This window comes from Phasianus colchicus, chromosome 1 (genome assembly GCF_987193195.1).
Source record: "Phasianus colchicus chromosome 1, bPhaCol1.hap1.1, whole genome shotgun sequence".
Lineage (NCBI taxonomy): Eukaryota > Metazoa > Chordata > Aves > Galliformes > Phasianidae > Phasianus > Phasianus colchicus.
This window is the reverse complement of record NC_143436.1, coordinates 190,239,613-190,256,163: the sequence shown is the minus strand read 5'-3', so window position 1 is coordinate 190,256,163 and position 16,551 is coordinate 190,239,613. Positions and strand designations below refer to the sequence as shown.

Genomic DNA, 16,551 nt, shown 5'->3' with positions numbered 1-16,551 from the left:
TGGCCAAAGCCACCTAGTAAATTCATGTCCTATTCACACAGACACAGATTCTCTGTGCTGTTTGGCTTTTTTGAAATAAATGATTTGTAACTATTTAAAGCTGCAGCTGAAGAGACCCTCACGCTGGTATCAGATGCACCCAGAATTACTGCAAAGAGAAGTCACAACCAAAGCCAGTCTGCAGCCCAGTGAACCAGCAGAGCTGTGCTGAACATCACTGCCTGGCATGACCTGGCTTGGTGCCACCACATCCTCCTGCAATATAATACTGACATATTCCTGCAGTGAGCTCTGGCTAAGTAGGAAGGAAATCCTGGCAATAGGGCCTGCCCTATCTCACTTCGCAGGGCTCCACCAGGAGGTTCCCACAGACTTTCTTCCCCGTGGTTCTGGCTGCGAGTTGAGGCTCAGTGCTGAGCTACGGCGTGATCTGGAGGCTCAGGATTATCCTGAGCTGCCTGGGGTGAAAGATGGATGCTAGGAGCCACCAGACCCTGTGTGCCACTCTTGTCCCCTTCTCTACCAGCTTAGCACAGAGCATCCTGCTCTGCAATGGATGCTGCAGCTCAGCCACTTCCTAAAAGAGACCTCAGAGTTAAAAAATCCATTTGTGTGTGCTTCCTTTTTTTTTTTTTTCTTTTCATCTTCTTTCCTGCTGCTATTCAGTTAGCATGAAATAACCCTCCAAATCAATCCGGAAGAGATGGTTTGAAACTGTTGCTGTTTTCCCATTGCTAATTGCTGCTCTGAAATCCCATTCGAATCGCTCTGAACACACAGCCCGACGTTCTGAAGCTAAGTGCCTACCAGGTATTTTGCTCACAGGCTTTTATTTCCTCGCAAAACACAGCCCTGGCTCCTGGTTAGCTTTTAGTGAGACAATAGCATCCCCTCAGTACGTCTTGTTTCTGAAGTAGAGCTGTGTTTTGGCAGGAACCAAACGCTGCAGCTTTTCACAGAGCCAGTGGCACAGTTTGGGGCTCGTGGACCCAGAGATGAAGCAGTTAATTGCCCTACTGGGAAGGAGGAAATTTCTTGTAAAAATCCAGAATCTGGTTAAACAATGTGGCCTTTTATTTTTCAGCCTTGGAATCAAGCCTGGCTGCCCTTGTAAACAAAGAAAGGAAAGAATCACTGAACCAACCCAACACATAAAAACTGCCCATGTCTGTCTTTGAAGTTCCCTTTATGTTGTTTGGAAAACTTAGGATTATAGAGGTTTCTTTTTTTTTTTTCTTTTTTTCTTTTTTTTTAAAGAAAAAGAGGGATGGGAGCTAAGGGAAACTTTTCTCTTAAGCAGAGCAGAAGTCATTAATTAAGTATCCCATTCAGCCCTGAGGCACCGGCTCATCAATCAGATTTCTTATTAGCATTCTGATGACCCGTGCGACCCCCGTCTCTGTACTGTCTGCAGGAGGACACGGAAAACCAGACCACACACCAAATGCAGGGGGATTATTTGGTGCTTGTCCCTGTTCTGGGGGGACCAAGCAGGGAAGAGGGATGCTGCCAGATGTTGTTGGTTTGGGTCGAGGCGATCATAACGATAACAATAAGAGGTGGCTGGAGGAAATCCCAGGAGCTGGGAGGGGGAAATCGGCAGTGTCTTGTGGGGCTGGGACATGGGGATGGTGGCATCACATGGTCCTGCCACACCTGCTGTGGTCACAAAAGCACCAGCTAGAGCATAGTGAGGCTGAGCAAGAAGCAACGGTGTGAATCCAGAATGGCTCTGGAGAGAGTGTTTGTGCTCCCAGCTGGGAAGTGAGTGAACTGAAAATATGCTAACAGCTTTGGGCCAACTAAATAGGGGATCTTAGTGTCCTCATGGGGAGTAAGGATGCTACATATAATCATATAATCATTAAGAGGTTCACCGTGCTTCTGAGAGAGCCAAGCAGCAGCAGCCCCTTTGGCATGTGGATTTGCACACAGCCAAGGGTGACACTGAATGGCCACAGGACAGGGACATGGTGAGGGGACATGATGAGCTCCCGTCATGCCCACAGAAATCTCTGTGCAGCCAGATTTGGGGATGAAAGAGCACAGCATGGATGATGTTCCTGTGACACTGTGCTGGTGATGGATACAGGACCATGTTCTCCTTTGGGTCTTAGTCCTGCATATCACTACTGTCATAGCTCATCTCTGAATTTAGGTGATATCCCCTGAACAGGCTGCTCAGAGAGGCTGTGGATGCCCCATCCCTGGAGGTGTTCAAGGCCAGATTGGATGGGGCCCTGGGCAGCCTGGTCTAGCATTTAATGTGGAGGTTGGTGGCCCTGCATGTGTCAGGGGAGTTGGAGATTCATGATCCTTGAGGTCTGTTCCAACCCTGGCCATTCTGTGATTCTGTGAACCACACCAGAAACTGGCAGGGATTCAGCACTCCAGGAGATCAAGCCCTCAAGGTTTGGCCCAACATTAAGCAAAAAATCCTTCCCACTAGGCAGGGAATTAAGTCTGATCTTCAGCTAATACCCAATGGATAAACGTCCTTCTCTTTGAGGCTCATCCTCAAGGCAGAGGGCTGCTCTCATTGTGTCAGCCAGAGCTGAAGGAGACATCGGGGGATATGCATCAGAGATCCTTAAGAATGATATGTCTGCTACAGCAGCTTCGTGTCCTCTCCTTGACAGAAGCCAGAAGACACTCTTGGGAAGATCTAGAAGAATTGGATGAGCACAGAGTGATGCATGCCCCCTAAGCGTCCCCATTCTTCTGCAATCCATGCCTTGGGGATCTCTGACTGCAGAGCTCTGCGTCATCAGATGATGCCTTCTGGTCCTGTACAAGTGATGACAGTAACAAAAGAACAGTCTGAGACATTTGTCAAAATGACTGTGGCTGCAGATTACAGTATTTTCATAGTATTTTATAGTATGTTATGGCATCCTATTTGCTTGGCAGCCTCCATATCCTCGGTGTCTATGTCCTATGCACATAAAAAGAAGTCATATTTTTGCTTGGTGACATAAAGAGCTGGAATGGCTTAGCTGGGCAGCCTTTATGTGATGATGGTGCCTGGTCCAGAGCAATCTCACAAATTCACCTCTTCTCTCAGATCCCTTCTCTCCACAATCTAGAGGCCTAAGGAACCATCAGTTCTTGGGATTATTGCTGGACCTTTCTATGTGGCCCTTCATGTCACGTGCAAATCATGGACATCAGACTGTGAGGCTCATCTCTACATCCTCATCACAGCAGTTGCTGGTACACCAAAACTAAACATATATTACATATTAAAAAAATCAGGGTGTGTTGTAGATATCTGCAGTTTGTCTCAGTTTCATGGTCCCTGCTAACCAAAGTAGCACTTGATCTAGTTCCTCCCTGAGGTATCCACTATGGCCTGTGACTGTCAGTTGTCTTTGTGTGCTGTGCCATGCTATTCAATACTCAGAGTATTTTGAATTTAAATCAATTAAAATGCCAGATATTTCTCTGATGATGTAATTTTTCCCAGCAGAGTAGCCTGGGAAGCAACAAGTATAAAAGACAGGAAAGGAAGAATGTGGTGTATTGGGTAGATAATGCTGCAAAAGAGAAAAGATGGGGCAAAACTTGCTTTGTGGAAGAACAAAAAAAATGCCCATTTTTGAGAAAGAAGGCTCAAATCTCTCTCCATTAAAGCAAACGAGGATGTCAGTCTGTCTGGGTGCAAGTTTGGCAGCTGCTGAGCTGGTCCCTGGGCCATCTGATGCAGTGATCAGATGTTGTTTGCAAACACTGCATAAATTAAATTCCGTGTGCACTGAAAAAAATTTAAACAGGATCCCTGGTGCCAGCAGCTCCTCTTATCGCTTTGAAGCCTGTTTGCATTCCCTGGCAGATAATCACCATGACTAACAGTTATCTGCCACAGCCAATTTTACCAACAAAATCTGTCTTCTGACCTTAACTGACTATTCACAGAAATGACAGTTCCCACCCCCCAACGGTATAAATGCTAACAAAGTTCTCAAATCTCCCAAGGAAATAGGTGGGTTTGGGGGACACTTTGTGTGTTCAGACTAAGATGTAGTGAGTGTAGTGAGTGCTCCAGGCAGCTGGATGGAGGGCTGAGTGCCTTTCACTTTTCTGCCTCAGTTTTTGTGGCAATTTCCTTCATCTGATTTATGTCTTTTGTCTTTGTGTGGTGCCTCTTCAAATACAGAAAGATTTGTATTCTAATATAGAAAGATATTGCGCAGCTGGATGGCTAAATTAGAGAAAATGATGCCTTTCTCTGCTGTTCTCTAATACTTCTTTTTGTCCTGCTCTGCTCTGCGCTGTACAGCCTTACCTCGAGTGTTGGGTTCAGGTTTGGGCACCACAATATAAGAAGGACATAAACTATGAAAGGTGTTCAAAGGAGGGTTATGAAGATGGAGAAGGGCCTGGATGGCATCTTCTCAGTCTTTTCACCATGAGGCTGCACATGATGCTGGGAGCTGGGCCCGAGACCTGGGAAGGAGGAAAGACCAGAGAAGTTGCACATAGTTCTGCCTGTGGCCACTGAACTTTTCACCTTCACATTTCTAATCTAACAGGACTCTGCTGCCCAGATCTATGCTCTTTTTTGACCCATATTTCCACAGAAGTCCATTCAGATGATGCACTCTCGTGGGACAATAGCCAAGAAGGCAAGGAGCACTCTCTGGCTACATATAGGAACTTTTGGTACACAATGAGTTGTTTAAGCACTTGAGAGTTAACATATCTTTCTCAAGAACTGAAATCCTTCATTTGATCTGCCCACCCCTTCCAAAATTCAGTTTGTTTCATGCTATGCTTCTAAGGAAAACCCCCATCTAAATAGTGAGTCTGATGCTGTGTTCCCTCTGCAGTGGTCCATATCTAATGGTCCTCATGTGAAGAGCAGAGCAGAAGGCCCAAAACTGCAGAGTATGGAAAATGATCCCTTGTGAAAATAATCACCATCCTCCAAACAGGACTAAACAAATTGTCTCAGTTATTGGAATAGGCTGGCCAGGGAGGCAATTATAAAGCAGGATTCAGCTTCAAAGCAGGAAAGTTATACTGGAGCTGCCTATTCCTCTCCCTTAACAAGAAGAGGAGCTGAGAGTGAGAATCTTACCCAGGTCTTCTTCGTCAGACACAACCAGTGATTTTAGGATTTTTTTTAGTTGCTCATTGGAATCTGTGTTCAACAACATCTTATGGACTTACAGAGACAAATGAAGGCTTCAGGGATGGCTGTGCGTGTGTGCAGACTGCAGTAGCTGGGTCCTACTGCAGCTCTCCATGGAGGGAGCACTGAAAACCTTGTGTGGATTGCTTGAGGAGGGCGGGCAGTGTATAAATCATAGAATAGAATCAGAGAATCATAGATTCATCAAAGTTGGAAAAGACATCCGAGATCGCCTAGTCCAACCACAGCCCATCCCCACCATGCCCACTAAACCACATCTCTCAGTGCCACATCTCCACAATTCTTAAAACAACTCCTGCAACGGTGATTCCATCACCTCCCTGAGCAGATGCTCCATCCTCCAGCAAGAATACCCTCAGGACCGGCGAGAACAGCACCAACATGCAAAAAGGGAAAAGCCTGAACATCTTGATGAAAACCCAGGCCCCTGCCAAGATCCAGCCGGCACCTCACATGAACCCCTGACATATGTGGTGGTGTGGACACACTAAGCAGGAGCGGCCATGTTCCCACCACTGGGCATGCAGAGATATGACAGCGTGCCAGAGGGTCTGCAGGGGCTGAGGGGGGTAAAAACCCCTGATGTAGAATTTAAAATGTGCTCTAACCTTTTCTGCAAACTGAAAGCAAGAAAAATGCTCATAAAACTACTCTTTGTGCACAGAAAGAAGTCCGTTTTTATACTGTTGCTAAGTTCCTTATTGTTTTCTAGCTGTTTTTTGTGTTTCTGTGGCAGCCTTTTCTGTGGGCCTCTTTCAGTGACTTAGCTATATTGGCCTGCAGATAATTAGATCAGTGCTATCATTTTCACTGTCCTTTTTCCTCTGGGGCGATTTGCATGATAATGGCAGTTTGTGCTTCTCTGTCTCCCTCTCTCTTTTAACAAGGCACCATTTCTAAACATGAAATAATTCAGGGGACAATCTGTGAGTGGTTCTGTTTTGAAAAGACTGAAAACATCTGGTTAAGAAAGCCTTTCTGGTAACCAAAACGTAACATTTTTGTCAGTTACAGCTCTCCAAATGAATTCTTTTTTTACAGTATTTTCAGACTGTGTGTCTTATCTGTATGCAAACATCAGAGGATGCTGTCACTCTTGGTATGTACGTGTATATAATGATTTATTATCTATTTACCTAGGTAATTTATAGACAGTTAAGATATTATGATTTCTGTCTTAAACACTAACAAATACTATGAACATTCAAAAGGCAGCTCTGTACCACCACATGGTTTTAAATGTTTTCTGCTGTGAATGAAGACTTCTGCCCAGCAAGATATGCTCAAATCCCAGCCTGAGAATAATCCCACTGAAACCCAAAGCTTAATTTAGGTGGCTGACACTACGTGCTGGCTTGTGTTGTGCTGATTTATGGTCTGGCACCTTCTGGGTGAGAAAGATGATCCAGTAATGCAGATATCTCATAGCAATTATAACACACCAGGGGAAAAAAAAAAGTTTTCTTTAGTAAATACCACCATTTCAGTAGCTGAGCCCTGAGCCCCAGCACACAGTGCAGCAACAGAGCAGCTCCGGAGGTGCTGGAGGTAGCTACATTTCTGCAGATGCACTGGATGAGCTGTGGCTGTGCCAGGTTTGCTTAAGAGACAAAAAGGACTAAAGATTTATGATAGCATCGCCATGGGCTCAAGTACCTGAGGTCACCTCCAAATTAGGGACTCATCTGCGTGGTTGAAGCATTGTCTTAAGCTGGAGCAGGAAGAAGGGCTGAGCCCTGAGGAAGAAAAAGCTCTGCTTAGATTCTAGCTACACAGAGAGAAGATGCCATATATCATAGGAAGATTTTGGCATGGCGTTTCATGGCTCAAGAAAATTGGTTATTCCCAAATGGAGGACAAAGAGGTTGGGACTCTCACTGATTCACTCAATGACACTCAATGGGAATGGCTTTACTCAATGGGAGTTTGTGCCTTCAGTTTCAGTGACCACTTGGAAATAATGAAAAATATTTTTGCATCATTTCCTAAATCCTTGCCTATTGTGTTAAGTAAGCTTCAAGGAGCATCTCTCCTCCCCAGAACCACACAACACCCTCTGGCAGAGCCTCTCAGGGAGACATGAGGTTACCTACACTGGTCCCATGAATAATTATGCAAAATTTAGACTGATACTTTGTAGCTAATTCTCTTCCTGAATGCTCATGTTTCCAGAACGTATGAAAAAATACTGAATCTACTAAAGGTAACTTCAGTGATGACCTGCAAGTTTGCATTTATCACCTTCATAATTATCACAGAATCATAGAATCACAGAATTGTAAGGACTGGAAGGGATCTTTAGAAATCACCCAGTCCAACTTCCTTGCTTCCTTACAGTGGGTCGCACAGGGAAGTGTCCAGGTGGGTCTTGATTATCTCTAGAGAAGGAGACTCCACAACCCCTCTTCACATGAGATCATAAATAAGGTGTGTAACACAGCTGTGGAACAATACCTAGGACTGTTCAGGTGAGGGAGGATGAGATGGCCCTGATGGAAGAGCTGATTCACCACTAAGCAACCCCAGCTACCTCACTGAAATAGGGAATTCCACCCATAAAACCAGGAGGTGAGTCAGGCCCAGCTGAATGATGGACCATTCTAAGCATCCAGGATGACTACAACATGTGGGCCATGTTTTGTCTGAGTCCTGCACTCCTCATATGGGCAAAACCATCCAGATGTTTTATACATAATATGAACTGGGCTCTGTGGAATTGGTCCAGAAAAATCCCACTGTTTTCAGGGAGGAATATATTCCAGAAGAATGTGAAAAACACAACAAGGTGAAGAGAAGGAAGGGGAAGCTGTGGCCAAGGAATCCAGAGATTGTAAGAAAGAAACAGGGCTTCATCTGCAGGGTGCTAAGTCTGCATTCCTATGTCTGATAATAAGTTAATTTGAATAAAAGAGGACCTTAGAAAGCTTCTATAAGATGTAGTGATTTCAGGCAGATAGGGACTGGGTAAGCCACACCACCTTGTATCTGTGCACATACACTGAATTTAGGTAGATACAGTCACTCTGCCTGGCTTCTGTGGAATATGCCCTTCAACCCCACTTCTGATTTTACTGAAGATTTTATCATCAGTTTTTCTGTCTTTATTAGCAAGGAAGCAAACTGTTGTCGTTTAACATTTCTCTGACTGTTGTCAGCATAAACTTCCTGAAGATTTTATCCTGTTTGCAGAGATTCAGTGAAATGAAGATTTTTTTTAGGTCAACATTTTCTTCTGGCAGACTGAGCCTGAAGTGCACTTTATTTCCCTTTAATTTAACAGCTCCAGCAGCTTTTCCAGTTAAATCGACTGTTCATTATTGAGCCCATTTATGAAGGGCTGTGCAGTGCAGTTTAATGAATCCCTGGCACAAAGCTCCCTTTCAGTGTAGGGAAAGAATAGCAGCCTATTTAGGTCCTGTAGGGCTGTATGTCAAAGGCTGCCTATAATACTTGTCAGGGAAGGGCAGAAATTCCCACTGATATAAGAATGTGCAAGAAATCAACTTGCACAACCAACTTGCAGATTAAGATAGGATCAGGAAATGAGACGGTAGGTTTTGGATAGCGACACCTGTTTGGGCAGTGAGACTTTACCATACCTTCTTAACCATATCGGTCTGTATAAGGGGCAGGAAAAAAAGGGATCCTCCCTCCCCTTTTGCAAAGATGTTCCTGCTTTCATGCTGCCTTCCTGATGCTGCAGTGAGAGGAAAAGGAGTGCTGGAGAGTGGGGGCTTGGTTTGCCTTCTACCAGAGGAGGTTTGGTGGTGATGGGATGAAGCTTGGGATGCTCCTTGCTCGTGTTTTTAGCACGACGTGTTTCCTCTGGGCTGGATTCTACTACCCATCCCTGGGTCAGGACTCCACAAGCATTGAGAGGACTTCTGCAAGTGCTTGCAGCTGACACTGTTAAGCTAGGCAAGGCTTACTGCTCTGCTTTGCCAAGGCAACCTTTCCTGGCCTGCCCAGCCCACAGGGGTAACAAACTGTTCCCTCACCAGAGGCTGACTGTGTGGCAGCGAGCTGGATCTGCTGTGCCAGCAGGCACCGTGCATCCCTGCCTCCCCTTAACTTGGACTGTCAGTGTGCTGCTGGAAATGCTGCCTGCATAACCTTGGTTTCATCTTCAAAGTAGACTGGAGGCACCAGGACATCTTCCCCAAGCATCTCTAAGTTTGATCCCAGCTTGCAGATCAGTGCTTGCTGCCGTGCTCAGGCTGAGCAAACGCAAGCAGAAGATGATGTCTGGCTCTCCTGACCACTGGGCACGAGAGGTGTTTTGTGGGAACAACCAAACTGCTACTTCCTTGGAAGAAATGAGATTTCTGTGCAAGTTGTTACATCATGTGGCTTAGCAAATTTCCCTCCAGGCACTGCCCAACTTGAGGTAATCAGCTCTGCTTGAGAGAACATGGAGAATAAGCATGTTTAATGCAATTATGAAGGCTTTCTAAAGCTCCAGACCTGGTCTAGAATATGTAAATTTGGCCGCCTAGCATGACTGAATGCAAACTTTGCTTTGCATGCCTGACAATTGTTTTAATGCTCTCCAATTTTTCGGAGGTAATAAAGTTTCCCACTAAACCATCTCTGAGCTCTCAAAGCTGTTTAATTGAATGAATTCAGCCTTACAGAAGACAAGCCAGGGCTTTCAGCTTCTTTCTCAGAGCTACCGGATATTTAGCCACTCTGCATACAATGCCACCCTGCCTCATTAGCAAACCCCTTTAGGGCTGCTATGAAATACTGCTGCAGTAATGCCGAAGCAGCTCCCAACCTGAGGACAGCTCAGATGCTGGCTGACCCTGGCCAGGTTGGAAACGGCCCTGAGCTGGGCAGATAGTGATGCCCTATTTTCCAGGCTCTGGTGCAATTTCAAGCGGTCTCAGAACTGCCTAGCAGAAAATGCAGGGGATGTGTATGTTGTTCTTTACATTTCCCCATCAATAAGGGAGCTCAGAGCAGGCTGCAAAGCTTGACAGGGCTTGACGGACCCGAGGGTAGCTAATCCGTGTCGGCTGTACTCGAGCTAAGCAGTTTAAATCCACCTCTTATGTTGCCATTCTTATATGGAGAGATATACGTTTCCCATAGCTCGTCCTCTGAAGCGGGGATCGATCCTCTCCATGCAGAGATTTTGGCTGCAGCCAAACCAGGTTGGAAATGCAGCCTTGGAAACAATCTGAGTGTTTTAATTCTGTGCTGCAACTTGCTGTGAGCAAGCTGCTGCATTGAGGTGCTTCGTGAGATACTGAGAAAATCAGCACTTTGGTTTTGTAGAGGATGCTGAGCCTTTTTTTTGTCACATGAAATATGTGCTTTCCTCTCTTTTCTCACTCCAATACTTGTTTGTTTTGCATTCAACCGGTGCTGGAAACCACAGTGGGGTGAATTTGGCTGGACTTTCCTTTTTCCCACTAAGCACAGTCTGAGGAAGGAGCCTGCCGCCCTTTTCTTCCACACTTTTGCTTTCTGGCTTTTCCATTCTGCTGCGTTTCTAATGAATTGGTGCAGATCAAGGAAATCCATTTCAGTCAAAACCAGATATGTCTCTTTCTTCATATGTGGACATACAAACCTGTTAAAAATGAATCTGGAGCAAAAAGGGTTGAGATGAGCTCTAAAGAACCCCGAGTCCAACTGCTGGCTCCACCACCCAGTATCCAAACCCAATGTCTGACAGCACTGTGCAATGCTCCCTGAGCTCCAGCAGCTCAGGGCCGTGCACACTGCCCTGTGCAGGCTGTTCCATGCCCACCGTCCTCTGGCTCAGACCCTTTCCCTCACCCCCAGCTGCCCTGTCACAGCTCCATGCCGTTCCCTCGGGCCCTGTCGCTGTCACACAGAGCAGAGCCCAGCTGCCCTCCGCTCCCTGTGAGGAGCTGCATCCGCCATCAGGCCTTCCCTCAGCTCCTCTGGGCTGAGCACACCAGCCGCCCCTCACACTCCTTGCCCTCAGACCCTTCCCCATCTCTCTCTGGAGCCCTCCTGTGCAGGGACCGCACCGCTGCGGTCCAGGTCGACGTGTATACGTGCTCCGGGGGGGCCAGCCGGTGCCGTGCCCCGACTTCGGGGCGCAACGTTGCAGAAGACCGCGCACCTGCCCCTCCGGGACACGACCCACCCGCCCCCCGCTCCGTCCCCGCCCGCCCGGCCCCTCGCCGTCGGCGGGAGGCGGGGATGCCCGTGCCCGGCCCCGCGCTGGTCCCTCCTCCTCCCCCGCCCGCCGCTTTTTCCCCACCGCCGCCGCCTCCGCCGCCCCGGTCCCGGTGCAGCCCTGCGGAGCTCGGCGCCGCGGCGCCCCGCCGCCGGCCATGGCCGTGCCCGCCGCGCTGCTCAGCCCGCATCACCTCCTCTCCTTCTGCTTCCCCGCCGGCGGCCTGCTGGGCTATGCCGACCTGGAGAAGGGCTACGAGGGGGGAGGAGGAGGCGGCGGCGGCGGCGGCGGCGAGGCGGGGGACTTTAAGGAAGCCACCCGGGACCTGCTGAGCTTCATCGACTCTGCCTCCAGCAACATCAAGCTGGCGCTGGACAAGCCGGTGAAATCCAAGCGGAAGGTGAACCACAGGAAATACCTGCAGAAGCAGATCAAGCGCTGCACCGGCATCATCGCCCCGCCGCCCGCCGCCGCCCCGCCGCCCCCCGCCTGCCCCAAGCCGCCGCCGCCGCCGCGCCGGGAGGGCTCGCAGGCGGGCAGCAGCCTGCAGAGCCGCAGCCTGGCCGCCCTCTTCGGCTCCCTGCAGCCGGGCCGGGGCTCGGCGGGCTCGGACGGCGGGGGGGCGGCGGGAGGCGGCCCGCGGAAGGTGCCGCTGCGGGACCGCAACCTGCCGCCCTCCTTCTTCACCGAGCCGGGCGCCAAGGAGACGGAGAAGGGAGGCGGGCCGGAGGCGGCCGAGTTCTTCGAGCTGCTGGGCCCCGACTACGGCGCGCTGCTGCCCGAGCACGCGGCCCCGCCGCAGGACGCCTTCCCCGCCGCCCGCCCGCCCGCCGAGCTGGGGCTGGAGCACGGGCTGTTCGACGCCGCGCCGCTGCCCGCCGCTCCGCACCCGCTGCTGGGCGGGCTGCTGTACCCCGAGCCGCCCTGGAGCCCGCCCGGGCCCTGCAGCCCCGCCAAGAAGGCGCCGGCCGAGGCGCTGCGCCCGCTGTACCCGGAGCCGGCCGCCGGCGGCGACGCCTTCGGGCCGTTCTTCCCCGAGTGCCCCCTGCCCGTCCCGCAGATGCCCTACGAGTACGGCGGCGGCTTCCACCGGGCGGCCTACACCGGGCTGTAGGGCGCGGCCGGCCCCGGGCCGCGGGCACCTCCGCGTGGGACGAAGGAAGGGCGCGGGAGCGGCGCGGGGCTGCGGCCGGGACCCGCGGGGCGGCGAGGAGAGCTGGGCTGGCCCGGCGCGGGCAGGTGCGGGGCTGGCGGACCCCAGAAGCGGCCCCGGCTCCCGCTGGAAGGGCACCGGCGCCGGGGACGCTCCGCGCTCCTCCTCCAGCCGCGTCGCTCCGATCAAACTGACCCGTTCGATTCCTTCGGGTGTTTTTCTAGCGGGCGTTAGCGTGCGGTAGGGCTGTGTGCCACCGGGCGGACGGGACGCGACGGACGCGTCCGAAGTGACATCGCGACCGCTTGTGAACGATTTCGGTTTGGAAGTAAAACTCGAGTCAGCAACCTCCGTGCTGTGCTGAGCGTCGTCCCCAGCCTTGCGGGCGGCCCCGCTGGATTTGCAGCCGAGGACACAAAGGGGAGCGAGAAGGAAGCAAAAGCGAGCCGCCGCAAACGCCGCTGCCGCAGTGCGCGGTGTGCTGAAATCTGACGGCGTCTCGCAGGATCGTGCGAGCAGAATTTAAGTGACAGCGTCGGTTGCGGACAGAAGCGCAGCACGGCCGTGCCATCCCTGCAGACGGCTGGATGTCTTTCAGGAATGTGTCAAAGCTCGGAAAGCAACGCGGCTCGCTCTCATTGTGTACAGGAGATTATTTGATAATCGTTTAAGTTATGTAAAAGAGTCTATGATAGGTCCTGTAAAAATAAAGCTACGCAGTAGATCTAAGAGCCGTGCTTCTTAGTGCTGTCGAAATGCAGCGTTGCAGTGTTTTTTCACCGCGTCTCCGTCCTCTGTAAGGGTTTCTTGGCAGCAGTTAAGACAGGCGGTGCTTATTGTCTTTCCTAAATCTTTTGAAACGCTGTATTTTATCCACAGCGCCCCGTGCTTGTTTTGCCTTCATTTGTACCGGCTGTTGCTTTAACTTGCTTGAAAGAAGGGAATGCTAATATGCTAGAAAGCCCGGGGTTGGAAATGGTTACAGTTATGAAAACAGATCAGAACGCTCTGAGGTCTCCCATTGAGATGCGGGTCTTAAAAGGCAGTCCTGCAGCCTGGCTCCCCGCCAGCCCCGAGCCCTGTTTGTTTTTGAAACGGGATTCACATACGGATAAGCCTGAGGTTTCCCCTCGGCGCTGATGAGTCCTCATGTTGCCTTCTCGCTTTTCAAAGTTAGCTGAAAAGTAAAGCCTTTTTTCTTCTCGTTCATCCAGCTGGATTTAAGCCTTAGGAGACTTAGGGTCAGGATCCGGAAATAAACCGTGAGATGAGTCGTTTCTGAAATTGCCTTAATCTTACTTTTAAACAGCAAGAACTGTAAGGTAGATGTAACTTAAACCGCCTCTTTCCACCTTAAAAGTTGCCCGAGGTGTTGTGCAACTATGGAGATGAACCACGATGGATGAACTGCTCCTGTGTCCAATTGCTGGCTCGAGCTGCACTCTGTTAAAGAAATATGCTGCTCAGGGTAATTTAAGCTTCACAGAGAGTCTGTGCAGAGCAGTGGGCTGCCAGTCCAACCAAGGTGGCTACAAATCAAACTAATCCTGCCTGGCTGCTGCTTTGGGTGCTGGGCAGCATCCTGCCCTGCAAGCTCTGTGCTGCTGCCCTTGCTTTGGCACAGCTGCCTTGGGAGGTTGTGTGAGTCTGCATGTAGTTGAAGCACAGCTTATGGATAACAGTGCTTCAGCCATGCAAGGGCAGCTGTGGGGTGGTTTATGTTGGAGAGGTTTTGTTGTTGTGCAGTCACTGCTTCAAGCACGTGAATTTGGAGCATGGATGGGCGCTGCTGGGAGCGTGTGAGCTTGATGGTGTTGTGCTAACAGACCTCAGTGCCCAGCTCTATCACCTGAGCTGGGCGATGTGTATTTATCAGGGATCTCATCCTGAAGACCTTGTGACCATCCTTGTCTGTCAGCTGCCTTGCAGATTTCAGTGGAATATTGCTCAAAAAATATCTAATGGAGGTCTTCAGGAGCAGCCTTGGGGATCTACCACGTGAAGCCTGCAAACCTGAATGGTTCAGTTCCCCACAGGTCTCACTCTTTTATTTTAAGTAGCAAACAGGTGGAGCTGTAGGTGTCCCTGCTTGTTGCAGGGGAGTTGGGCTAGATGGCTTTGGGAGGTCTCTTCCAGCTCAAATGATTCTATGAAGGAGAGATTTGACCTGAAGGTGCTTCTCGCTTTCAGGTGCTCTGCTGATAGTCCAGTGACCTGGGGTGCTCTGAAAGAGAGCATCATCCTTCTTGGGCCAGATCTTGTCTCAAAGGAGTGGGAGAAGGCTGTCAGTGGGGCTGGGCCAGCTTAGAATCACTCAGAGGGGTTCCTCTTTGTGGACTTATGAGAAGTTGCAGCTCCAGGATTCATAACAGTTCTTAAATGGGGATTTTTAGATTATCAAACCTTATGCTGGGAAAAAAATAGTGTCAGTGTCCCTTGAAGCACTGCTGCATTTCTGCCAGAGGATGCACTGAGGAATGCCTGGGATGGAGCTAGCAATAGCCGGGCTGCTCCCAGTGCTTTGCCCGCAGCTGAGGCCAAACAGAGGACTCTGCCAGCACGGAGAAGCATTGCCCTCTGCTCTGTGCACCTCACATCCCAGCCCCTTGTTCTCTTTTTAATAAGGAAGCTTACCTGTCTTTAATGGTGTTTTATTGATCAGTGACAAAGGGTTCACAATGAATAGCTACTGCTGCAGCTCAGTATTTTGTTACTTAAACAGCTTGCATCTTGTTCAGAGCACCTTCAAGAAAACAGGATTCTCTCATTGTTTTTGGATGGGCTCGCTAACTTTGAACGACCTGAGTTTAGGATTGCTCTAATACATTATGATCCTTGATGATAACAAGTCATAGAATCATTAAGGTTGGAAAAGACCACTAAGATCAGCTAGTCCAACTATCAGCTCATCCCCACTGACCACATCCCTCAGTGCCACATCTCCACATTTCTTGAACACCTCCAGGGACGGTGACTCCACCACCCCTCTGGACAACCTGTGCCAATGCCTCACCACTCTGTCTGAGAAGAAATGTTACCTAATATCCAACCTGAACCTCCCCTGGCACAACTTAAGGCCATTCCCTCTTGTCCTATCACTGCTACCTGATAGCAGAGGTCAACACCCAACTCACCACAACCTCCTTTCAGGACATCGTAGAGAACTATCACTTCTGCCCTGAACCCAGTTCCCTCAGCTGCTCCCCATAAGATTCGTGCTCCAGACTCCTCACAGCTTTGCTCCTCTTCTCTGGACATGCTCATCTTTGATGAGCTGATGTAGTTGTCAAACAAGGTTAGTGAAGAACATAATAAGTGTATTGTAAAGTCTGCTTGCTTTCTGCCTTTGTCAGTAAACTGCATTTGTCAGTGGTGCAAAAACCGAAGGTCATTCTGCAGTTATTGGCAGCAAGAGAGAAGTAGCAGCTCTGTATTGATGTGCAAGCAACAAAAGTGGATACAGGAATTGTTAATGCCTACAAGTCTGATTGTCTGAAGTAGGGGCTGAGAATGTCACTGCACTGGAGGGCAGGATTCCAACTTTGTACCAATGGGCTCTGGTGCTCCTTTAGTGCATGTTTCATGTGCCAGGATGTCTCTTGTTGGCTGTTTAAGACTGCTTTAGTCTTAGCTAATTGTTATTCAGTCTGTGGGCTCGGCTGAACAAATTCTGGCACATGCTGCTGTGGCAGATGAAGAGGTGACTGTCCCCATTTGCCATGCTGCCTCTTGCCATAGGTGCCATCCCTTAGCGGTGTGCACTGAGGAGAACTGCACCTCTGTGGGCTCCTGCCTGTGGTCGTTGCCCACATCCATCTTCACAGAAATGTTTGAAGTGAGCTGGAGGTCATTCGGCTCAGCGCTGCCAGCCAAAACTCAGCCAAGCACATTGGTTTGTGGGCTGGGACTGAGTTACAGGATGACAACAAGAGAATACTTAACAATTAGCTTTAGCTAGGGAATACTCCTGGTTTTTTTGAGTAGAAGAGAAGCATAATTTTGCTCACTTTATAAAAGTTACAGGACCATTTATTAAGCCACAGATGTGTGCCACAGCAGCTAAATTAATCTTTGATTTGATGTTGC

At 49.5% G+C, this 16,551-nt stretch overlaps 1 protein-coding gene across 1 annotated transcript; it reads left to right on the top strand.

The window, feature by feature from the left end:
- Positions 1-11,388: 11,388 nt before the first annotated feature.
- FAM181B (family with sequence similarity 181 member B) lies at positions 11,389-13,213 on the top strand. Its single transcript, XM_031612424.2, has one exon. The coding sequence runs from the start codon at positions 11,470-11,472 to the stop codon at positions 12,424-12,426; it is 957 nt and encodes a 318-aa protein (XP_031468284.2). The 5' UTR covers positions 11,389-11,469; the 3' UTR covers positions 12,427-13,213.
- Positions 13,214-16,551: the final 3,338 nt, after the last annotated feature.

Coding starts and splice junctions, on each gene's coding strand:
- FAM181B (XM_031612424.2), top strand. CDS start 11,470: ATGGCCGTGCCCGCCGCGCTGCTCAGCCCGCATCACCTCCTCTCCTTC.